Source organism: Opisthocomus hoazin, chromosome 5 (genome assembly GCF_030867145.1).
Source record: "Opisthocomus hoazin isolate bOpiHoa1 chromosome 5, bOpiHoa1.hap1, whole genome shotgun sequence".
Lineage (NCBI taxonomy): Eukaryota > Metazoa > Chordata > Aves > Opisthocomiformes > Opisthocomidae > Opisthocomus > Opisthocomus hoazin.
The window spans coordinates 54,259,855-54,271,395 of NC_134418.1; the positions used below are offsets into that span (position 1 = coordinate 54,259,855).

General features: G+C 45.7%; 1 protein-coding gene across 1 annotated transcript; it reads right to left on the minus strand.

Moving 5' to 3' along the window:
* Positions 1–517: 517 nt before the first annotated feature.
* LOC104329203 (transmembrane protease serine 11E) lies at positions 518–10,397 on the minus strand. Its single transcript, XM_009934296.2, has 9 exons — positions 10,277–10,397; positions 9,020–9,135; positions 8,528–8,595; positions 6,799–6,962; positions 5,756–5,794; positions 3,862–4,042; positions 3,370–3,635; positions 1,092–1,234; positions 518–679 (listed from the first exon to the last, which is right to left on the minus strand). The coding sequence occupies exons 1-9, from the start codon at positions 10,386–10,388 to the stop codon at positions 518–520; spliced, it is 1,251 nt and encodes a 416-aa protein (XP_009932598.2). The 5' UTR covers positions 10,389–10,397.
* Positions 10,398–11,541: the final 1,144 nt, after the last annotated feature.

Sequence of the window (11,541 nt, forward strand, 5' to 3'; positions counted from 1 at the left end):
CATCTTTTGTTCTTCATTAGAGTACAGTCCCTGGAATGGTGTAGGAAAAAGCTCGAGAATTCAGCAGCACAGCAGCCTTGGAGTCAGGGGCTGGACTGCAGCTGGTCTACAGACAGACAGGGCCTTGGGAGCACACAGCAAATAGGCAGGCCATGTTTTAGTTATAACTTGTCTTGGATGATAGTAAGTGATTGTTTGGGCTCAAACACTTTGCCTCAGTATAAAAGTAGGGGCCAAAACATTTGGCCACGGAGAAAAGGTCAGTATATTGCATATAGATGAAGGCAGTTGTCCCTTTGACAGAGTACTTCCTGAACACACAGCTGTCACGTGGATCAAGTCTGTTCCTGTCTGGCTGTAGGCCAAACCAGTTTCAAGTCCTAGACTACTCCAAGCTTGCCGGCACTTGATACACGACCACAAGCTAAGCCAGCAGCTGTTTAGAGGGTAACCACAGAGCAGAACGTGTCAGAGGAATAGCCGTACACAGCCCACAAAACTTAACCCGCTGCAAGTTTCAGATGCCCGTTTTGGAGTTGATCCAGTTTCGATAGTAAGTCACTCGCGTGTACACTCCTGGTTTATTTCGCTTTCCACATTCATCTCCCCAGCTCACTATTCCCACAAGATACCAGATTCCTCTGGAGTTCGCCTGCACCAATGGCCCACCAGAGTCACCCTAAGGAGAAAAACATCAACAGGCAAGAACAAAGCAAACAGTGTTCACCTCGCTAATGCAGCAAGCCTCAAATTGCTCTGTTACAACTGACAGATATTTGTCTCTAGACTACACCTATAATTCAACCTCCCCATGGTCTACTGACCAGACAGTGGCTGACAACCTATGTCTAATTCAGTCTCTCCCACTCCACACCCTCACATCTGTTTTCTCTCACATGTACACTATATATAAACCCCAAGCACCTAAGTGCAGACTTCAGCCCATGAGCCATGAAGCTCTTCATTTACATCTGTCAAGATATTGAACCCCATAAACTTAACTGAGATTCCCCAAAGGATATGTTATTTCTAGGAAACATAACCTCCCATCCCACCTATTTTTTTTTACTATTACCTGTGAAAAGACTTACCTGGCAGGCATCCACCTGCCCCTCCAAGTATCCAGCACACAACATTCCAGCTGTTATTGCTCCACTATACACTTCTCTTCTATTACAAATCTGAGTGCTTATAATTTTCACTTCTGCTTGTCGAAGCTCATTAACACTAGAGCCTAAAAGGAGAATCACAGAATCACAGAATCACAGAACGGTAGGGGTTGGAAGGGACCTCTGTGGGTCATCTAGTCCAACCCCCCTGCCGAAGCAGGGTCACCTACAGCAGGCTGCACAGGACCTTGTCCAGGCAGGTCTTGAATATCTCCAGAGAAGGAGACTCCACAACCTCCCTGGGCAGCCTGTGCCACTGCTCCGTCACCCTCAGAGGGAAGAAGTTCTTCCTCATGTTCAGACGGAACTTCCTGTGCCTCAGTTTGTGCCCATTGCCCCTTGTCCTGTCGCTGGGCACTACTGAAAAGAGCTTGGCCCCATCCTCCTGACACCCACCCTTCAGATATTTATAAGCATTTATTAGGTCCCCTCGCAGCCTTCTCTTCTTCAGGCTGAACAAGCCCAGCTCCCTCAGCCTCTCCTCGTAGGAGAGATGTTCCAGTCCCCTCACCATCCTCATAGCCCTCCGCTGGACTCTCTCCAGTAGCTCCTCATCTTTCTTGAACTGGGGAGCCCAGAACTGGACAGAGTACTCCAGATGAGGCCTCACCAGGGCAGTGTAGAGGGGAAGAAGAACCTCCCTCGTCCTGCTGGCCACACTCCTCTTGATGCACCCCAGAATGCCACTGGCCTTCTTGGCAGCCAGGGCACACTGCTGGCTCATGGTTAACCTGTCGTCCACCAGGACACCCAGGTCCCTCTCCACAGAGCTGCTCTCCAGCAGGTCCACCCCAAGCCTGTACTGGTGCATGGGGTTGTTCCTCCCCAGGAGCAGGACCCTGCATTTGCCTTTGTTGAACCTCATCAGGTTCCTCTCTGCCCAACTTTCCAGCCTATCCAGGTCACGCTGAATGGCAGCACAGCCTTCCGGTGTGTCTACCACTCCTCCCAGTTTGGTGTCATCAGCAAACTTGCTGAGGGTACACTCCAACTCTTCATCCAGGTCGTCGATGAAGAAGCCAAACAAGACTGGGCCCAGTACTGACCCCTGAAGGACACCACCAGGTACCAGCCTCCAACTAGACTCAGCGCCGCTGATGACAGCCCTCTGAGTTCTGCCATTCAGCCAGTTCTCAATCCACTTCACCGACCACTCATCCAGCCCACATTTCCTCAGCTTCCCTAGGAGGATGTTATGGGAGACTGTGTCGAAAGCCTTGCTGAAGTCTAGGTAGACAACATCCACGGCTCTCCCTTCGTCTACCCAGCCAGTCATGTCATCACAGAAAGCTATCAGATTGGTCAGGCATGAGAAGTGACATTAGAATTTGCAGACAGTGTATGATACCTAAACCACTCAAGGATTAGGAGTAGCCATATTTTCCTGCAGCTTTTCTGACATTACATGCAATGAAGGCAGCTACCCAGACAATGTCTCAGGAAGAAGAAAGTTTTTTTTCCCCACTAAAGTCTTTCACTTGTTCCCAGACATAACCCTTTTTCATCTTTCATCCTCACCAGATGCTCTTTAGCATAGAGGGCAAAAGGATTTTTGTACATGTTTCAATGTTGAATTCAACTGTAGGCTACAAGATACGTCCTTGATATCATTGGAAAGACCTATGTGGTTAGCTGCAGCGTAGCTCTGGACAATCACTACACACCTCAAGAGTCTACCATGAAACACAACCTATACAGTTCAGTGGCTCTCATAAGCAGATTTATAGCCCTGTAAGTCCATCATCTCTAACTTCATTGACGTGGACTAATTTGAATGAAGCTCACTCAAGTCATGGGATGAACTGAAGCCTGATTTATGACTGGAGAGAGAATAACTGATGAAAATTGTCATGATGCATCTATGACAAAGCTGAATGGTGAAAGAACTCATGTCAGGGCTAAACCCAGAGGGACTGGGCCAGTGTGAACAGAATGTATTCAACCAGCACAATGGATGCAGCAACAAAAAAAAGCTGCTCTTACTCCTGTAAGGCTAACCTGTAGCGTCTTTCCCCCATATTCCAATCCACTGACCAAGCCAGAAAAAAGATGCAAACTAAGCCCACAAGTGTATCATTAGCACATGCACCTATTAAACGCCAAGTCTAAGGAACCCAAAATCAACAAAAAAAACCTATAAAACTGACAGAAGCCTTTTCAGATACATGTGTGATGGCACAGGAAGGCAAGAGACACTCACCATCATTCTCCAAAGCTCCCCAACCGGTGACAAAACAGGAAGTGTTTGCTGCAAAAATGTGAGATGCTTCAGGAAGACAGACACTGTGCACATCACTCGTGAACTCAATAGCAGAGGCAAGTTCCACAACAGCCACATCATATTCATGACCAGAGACAGGGTTGTTGTAACTTTCATGAACGATAATTCTTCGGACGAGTCTTCTCTGTTCTGGAGGTCTGAGCCGAATTCCAAAGCTGGCGGTCCACTTCCGAGGATCACTTTCCCTGCAAGATATTTGAGGTTATGTCACAGCCATACAAAACAAGATCCTCAGAGGAGCTTAGCTCTCCACTTAAGCATCAAAATGCAATGTGGCCAGGTTTGCCTAAGGGACAGAGCAGAGCCAAACTTCATTATCTTTCAGCAGATACTGACTTCAGTGGGCAACAAAAGGTCAGAACACCCAAGAGTCCTAAGGCCTGTAGGATCAGAAGGGTGATGATGACTTACCCTCTAAAACAGTGGGCTGCAGTGACTAGCCATGTATTACTGATCACTGATGCACCACAGCGATGGGTCCCCTCTAGCTGAATACTAGCCTGCCACGGCCACTCCCCAGTCTGTGCCTGCTGCCCACCAATTATTCTCTCCAATCCTGTGAAGGAGAATGTCTGTCTTCGTATTCCACAGCCTGTCAAAGAAAAGGCAGCTCTGCTTTAGCTGATTAAAGGAAACCAGGGTGTTGCTTTAAGAAAGGTCCACATGGCTGCAGGCAGAGGCGTAACAGGTCAGAGGTGTCAAGAGACAGCCTTCACCTAAAGCCGTGCCTCCAATAGCAGGGAAACCAAGTGTCATGGTCACAAACATCTCAGGATAGATGTGGGGTAAACAAAGAAGTTTGGTAGAAGAGTCATTACTTTGTCATTAGACCAGTTTTCATACACACAAGCCTATACGTACTCCCATGGGAACTGAAGGCTGTATATCTGAGACACTGTTTATTTTCCCCAGTTGTAACTGTTTATCTAGTTAAAAAAATATATAGCCCCTACAAACCTTGTTTTGTTTGATATTTAACCAGAGCTGTACAGAGGGAGAAGTAACATACATAGCCATTAGTGTGGCTTTGCATACAGGTACACACACAGATTATTAGGCACAAAGACATGCACTGATAATTAACCTAAGCATATACATTCATATAGCTTTCATAATAACGGCATGTAAGTTCCATCCAAAGACTAAACCTTTCTTTGTACTGTACAAAAAAAAGAACATCCTTAGTTTGGTTTCATTCTTTTAAAAAGACTTCTTAAAAATTGAGTACAAAAATAACTGAGGAATCCCCACGTAAACAACCACCACACCAGGGCAGCTCTAAGCTTTAATACACAAATCATCACCAAAATATGCACATGACAGACACTGCACATCACTTGTGAACTCAGCAGAGGTAATCTTCCCATTATTTGTAACATCCCACCGGTATAGCAAAGGCAAGACCAACATAGTCGTTCTAGCTTTAAGTGTCACAGAATTGCTGAAGACTAGATTGCAAAAACACACAAGAACGAAACAAAAATCCCACCCACAAACTAAGCAAAGAAGGGCTTTTGTGAGGTCACCTCCAGGTCAGCCTTGACAACAGCAACAAAAAAGTATCCTCTTCCTCCAGCAGTTTACTTATAGCCACTGTGCCAACAGCACAGTCATGTATTATTCGGCTGAAAAAGTTAGACCCAAACCAGTTAATTCTCATAGTCCATTTAAAGGTGAAAAGCTAACTTGCAAAGGCTCCAACACCACGCAGGCGACTGATGTAGTCCCCTGAGGGGGTACTTAAAGCTCCTTTAGAAACAGGGAGACAGTGCAAGACCTCAAGGGGGAGCACAGAACAGGAGAGGGACTAAGCACCTGCCCCTCTCCAGGGCTGTGCCACTGCCTTGCTGTCACTGTGGACAGCTCTTCTCCCCTTCCCTGTATATTGCAAGGTTTAGCTCGCATCTGACAGACGTCTATTGTCAAACCATTCTGCAGGGAGGAGGGGGCAGGAAGAAAATGTTTTTGGAAGGATTCCAGCAAGAATCTGGGCTCACAGCTACTGCAGTCCTTGTGGAAAGCTCACCAACAGCAGCTCATCTACGTGCCCCTACTTCCCATAACCGACATTAAAGCAAGTACTTCCCATCACCAAGTCAGAATGCCTGATTCCACAAACAGTACAGAGCCAGCCTGACTGCAAGAAAATGAGCTGAAGTATTCCCTGGCTCAGGCACTGTCTACTGCTCTAGTATTTTTCATAAGTTATTTTTTCAACTTGCATCTCAAAAGCATAAGAATCTTGTAAACACAGAACTTATAGCATCAAGTCCCTGGACCTTTTCTGTAAAGCATTTGTACTTACAGTTGTTTAAAAGGTTATCTCCATTTTCCTTATTCAACTCTGAAATGAAAAGCAAACAGCACAGTGAGTAATCTCATACTGTTACATGATCTAGCACAGACTCTGTCCCTGTACCAGCAAACACAAATTAAGTGGCTCACACTGCTGCATGGAGTGACAGTACAGTAAGAGGCATAATTTGCTCTGTTGGAGAAGTTCAGTTAAGCCTCTGTTCCTCACTGAACGTGTAAGGCCAAAGGATACATCTTTCTCGCTTCAGCTCAAAGCTAACAAAAGCAGTAGATAACTGCAAATAGGTCCAAGTAACATCTACATGTGCTGGCAACTGTGCACGATATAAACACCTACATGCATTTGTTCAGGTTCAGGCAAGGTGGTCAAAACAGTCTTCACAAACCCTCAGCGCTGGGACTGAGTGAAGCTAAGCTGTAACGTTACTGACTTCTTCACTACAAAAAGCCCTCTGCCAGATTCTGATAGTAACCAGCGACAGATTCATGGGAGAGGATTACTGCCCAGGAAGCCTCAGGGTTTTGTTATGGACATTTGCTACAGCAATCTGTCAAATCTGTCAAATAAGCACAGGAAATGGCAGGGGGGTGGAGAAGGGAACCATCTCAGCCTTGCAGTTTTTTAGCAGCTTTTTAATAGAGGACTCTGTATTTCAGTACCTGGTGATACAGGTTCTTGTTCAATTCACTATGTGCCTTAAAATAATCTGTGAACCGGTGATCACAAATTTGGGCCTTTTTTTAATGAACTAGGGGGGATGACTATCTCATTCAACAGAGCTAGGTCACAGAGAGAGCCTCTGATGCACAGAGGAGAGCCCACACTCATAAATCAGTGCCAGTATGCTTTAATTCTTTTCATCCTACTTCTTCCGAGTTCCCAGGCTGTCAGCTGTAACACAAAATTTTGAGAAGGCAAAAAAAGAAAACAGGAACAGCCCATATTTGCATACTAAAGTGGAATTCATTACACTAAGAACAATAAAATATGAAGAACAAATTCCAAGCTAAAAACAAACCTAAGGCACTTGCCTGTAAGTGTAAGAGTAGATTGGTCAATATTCAAGAACGTGGAGACTGTTTGCAGCCTCTCGCGTAACACCTTGTCAACAAGACCCCAGCTCGTGTCCTTACTGTCACCAGCGGCAAATTTAAATACCAGAACAACAGATGCAAGCACTCCACCAGGATCTGGGCTGCAAACCAACAAAAACAAAGTGGTGTCATTCTCTCTTTGCTCACTAATCTGCTTTGTTCTGCTTTGCACCGTTCACCTTTATACAAGAACAGATCTGGTCTGCACAGACGTATAGAACAAAAAGAATAGCTGTGCACAAGGAAGGTGATGACACGTCAGCAAGCAGCAAAAGGCTTGGTTGTCACTATAATAATGATCAGAGGAAATTTTCTGGGAACTATTACAGGCAGTACAGCTGAGAAGGAGCAGAGGGATCACTCCCTTTGGCACCCACGCAGCTCATAGTCAGTAGGACGAAGATGGCAGTAGGAATAACACAGCAAGTTAAAACCCTTCAACAGATACTCAACATGCCATTCCTAACAGCCATTCAGAAGACCCAGTTTAGAGCTATAGAAGTTACAGAGGTCTTCTGGCATTTCGTTGCATTTAAGTCACTTGTCCATTTATTGACCAGTTAGCTCGATTGCATCTAGAGACAAAAATCTCAATAGTTTACCAGAGCAAGGCATGATCACTTACTGTCAGTATAGAGTGCTGAGCCCCATATTTTAGAGTAACAGCCTAAAGGAAAACCAGCTGAAGCCTAGAGGGAAAGACAGCAGAGATGCAGCTAAGCTGTTTCAGTGCCTAATGGCACAACAAGGTATCTGTAGTGAAAACAAGCTTGGAAGAGATATGCTGTTTGGTCAATCTAAAAAGTATAAAGAGGTTGCTTGAAGTGTAGCTCCTAACTTCTGCAATTTCAGTTGATATGCAGTATGGGAGGCTTGCAGAAGAAACCAGCAGCAGAAAACATTGTAGAACAGTTAAAGGAAATGACTCCTTCCAACAATGACAACAAGTAAAGGCAAGAAAGTCCAAAAGTGCTGTCAAGAAGGACATTTCTGGGAAGTCTGACATTCTTTACTAGCTAGGGAAAAATAGTCTACAGCAGAATTGAGCCTTATAGAAATACAGCTCCAAACCAAAGGAATGTGAAGGAGAGGGAAGCGATGGGTCTTATCACTGAGTGATGCATAATTACTGCAGAGAGAGGAAAGACTTAAAAGCTCTCACACAGGATCTTTATACCTGTATGTCCCACTTGCCTCCTTCCCTAAACTCTGTATCCAGGTTCCATTGGAATCATTTATTCCTTCCGACTTTTTCAGAGAGGGAGGAGAATAGTCACCTCCTGCTGTATATCGTGCAGAGGTGTAAACATCAGCCTGAGCTTCCACAGGAAGCATTAAGTGGAATAAAGAGCTGACTCTGCATCTCTCAAGCCCTTAACTAGTAGTGAAGACTGGGATCACCTAGTAATTCAGTTACTGCATCACAGCCACAAAGAACTGGTCTTCAGGTAATCAATCTGCAGAAGTATAAGGCCAAATTTCTCTTGCTGACCTCTGAAGGTAACTGAGCCCTCAGCATTATGAGTACCAAAGGAAAGCAACAGCCAGACAAGACTTAGTCATCCTGCTGGTATAATCCAAGCATAAACAACCAGGCACACTCCATATGGTCAAGAGGTAGGAAAAAAGGATATTTACCACACCCCTGCTTATTCACATTACTTACCTTAGACTGACAACATGGGACCTGATGTACCTTTTACTTAGAAAGGAGCCCCTGAATACTTCAGATATCTGTTAAAGGAAAAGAGTGCATTAAAATACATCTGTAGTATGTCCATGCTTTCAAGGTGTAAGTGTCTTGTGAGGCTCCGAAGCACAAGAAGGTGCCTTCAGATCTCCACGTCTACACCAAAGCTACCGCTAAATTTCTATCAGAGGCTCCAGAGCCAAAATAAACAGCTGAGATGTCCGATTTTGCTGTCCCTTCTGCTCTGTGGGTGCCTGTTCCACCACAGGGCTGCTGGAACAGACAGAACCCGTGCTTACCATCTGCTTGTGCAGTCAGCAAAGCATCTTTAACCCACTACAGCAAAGTTCAAAAGGTAAGGCCAGCCGCATAAGGATGAGGCACAATCACCTCTGACTATTTTCAATCATACTGTTGCAGGACTCTTCGCCATAGGTCAGGCAGAAACAGAGAAACATCTTAGCTTACCATGGTTTCAATATAGTGGCTTACGTTCCCAAACTCTACTGTGGTTTGCCTTTCGAACTTGCGGTCATACTGGACGTTGGTGATTAGGAAAGATGTATTGTAAAATCGCTCCTGATCTACAGAGGAGAAAATGAAAGGTGGTTGATCTCCTTCAGTACAATTCAGACATGCACAGCACTCACAGAGCATGGCACAGGTAAGGATCCCAGACTCTGACTGAGACCCTGTCAGCTGTAGAATTCCAGCTTTATCAGCACTTTGTGAAAAGCGGGCTCTGGACCATCTTGTTGCTCCATGGACCAGCTAGGGGCTCATTTCTACTTTGAGGACCATCCTAAGTATCTTTAAATTACACCCACTACAACATTTCTCTGAGGATCACCTTGTCATCAGCCTGAGGTGAGCACAGCACAAGACACACTAGCCCACATATATACCTTCTGACTCAGTAGACACACTCACTCCTCCCTAGGTGCGCTCTTGCATGTCCCTGCCTCTCTGAGAGGCAGGTGACCCAGAGCTGTTTGCACCCATTCAGCAGTCAGGTTAGGTTTAAAAACTGGCTCTTCAGTGAATGGCAGAGAGGGGCCCAATAATGCAGAGTCAGCAAAAAGCAAAGCTAAGCTGTAGCTCTGCCACTGCTCTGTCTAGTGTCCTAATGCAAGACACAGCCTCATCAACTCTTGGTGAGCTGAGACAACACCACGATTAGTTCCATCCCAGCAGGAAGGCTTTTCAGAATCCCTTACACTGGTATCTTGGAGACTGGGAGTGGAATGGCTTGGTTTCATTCATCTGCTACCGAAACTTGGCCCTTGGCAACCATGACTGACTCCTGGGCTCCAAAACGCTGAAATCTCTGTCCTCTCTCTTTCCGGAACACCCCCAGCTAGAGGCACCAGGTTCAGTTTCAGCAAAAACCCTGTCCAAGACCAAGCTTACTATACATAGCCTGAGTACTAGACACACCCCCGGCTTACACAGAAGACTGCTAGCCTTTGGTTAACCATGGACACCAGTGGAGGCACCAGGGCAAAACAAGCAACAAAAAGAGGGGAAAAAACTTAAAATATCATTTACTTAAAGCAGAGATTTAAGTATTCTTGCAGAACCTGAATAGGGTCTAGTAAGATTTTGCATGCAGAGTCTATACCAGGGGTGAATTGTGTACCTAAATCATCAGGCAAGACCACAGTAGCAAGTGAAACACAACAGATTCCCAAAGACTTCTGACAACAAAAAAAGTGGTGCACTTACCATAGCACAAAAAATATGCAATCAATCCAATGATGAGGGCTAAGCCTACTACCACCGACACAACAATGACTGCTATCTTCCACGGCTCTATACGATTCGATGCTCTGTCCATCTGGATTCACTATCTGCACTGAAGAAAACATGGAGAAATTGAACTCTATTACAACGACATAGTGCATCCTGAGCAAATAAGATCTGGCAGAGCTTAGCTCAGCTGACAAACCTCACAGAATGAAGTAAGTTGGGAAGGACTCTCTAGACCCTGTAGGACTGACCTGCTCAAACCAGGTCTAACTACAGCAGGTTGCTCCAGGCTTTGTCCACTCAAGTTTTTAGTAACTCCAAGGACAGATATCTCCCAGTCTCTCAGGAGTCCTGGTCCAGTCTCTGACCACCCTCATGACATAAGTTTTTTCTTTACATTTAGTCAATTTCCTGTGTTCTAACTTGCCTCCATCACCGCACATGCACCACTGAGAACAGCCTAGAGTTGTGCAGTTATTGCTAGTAGAGACAATTTCCCACCAAGAAACTTTACAGATTTCAAGCGCAGATGACTGCCCACACAGGTGCTTAAACTGAACATAAATGTAGTAATTCATGACTGATGAAATAACTTCTGCACCAAGGATACTCTAGGCTACCAGAGATCACAGAATCACAGAATGGTAGGGGTTGGAAGGGACCTCTGGGGATCATCTAGTCCAACCCCCCTGCCCAGGCAGGGTCACCTAGGGCAGGCTGCACAGGATCTTGTCCAGGCAGTTTTTGAATATCTCCAGAGAAGGAGAATCCACAACCTCTGTGGGCAACCTGTTCCAGTGCTCCATCACCCTCAGAGTGAAGAAGTTCTTCCTCATGTTCAGACAGAACTTCTTATGCTTCAGTTTGTTCCCATTGCCCCTTGTCTTGTCGCTGGGCACCACTGAAAGGAGTCTGGCCCCATCCTCCTGACACCCACCCTGCAGATATTTATAAGCATTTGTAAGGTCCCCGCTCAGCCTTCTCTTCTTCAGGCTGAACAAGCCCAGCTCCCTCAGCCTTTCCTCGTAGCAGAGATGCTCCAGTCCCTCATTATCTTCATGGCCCTCTGCTGGACTCTCTCCAGTAGCTCCTCATCTTTCTTGAACTGGGAGTCCAGAACTGGACAGAGTACTCCAGATGAGGCCTCACTAGGGCAAAGTAGGGAGGGAGGAGAACCTCTCTCGACCTGCTGGCCACACTCCTCCTAATGCACCCCAGGATGCCATTGGCCTTCTTGGCAG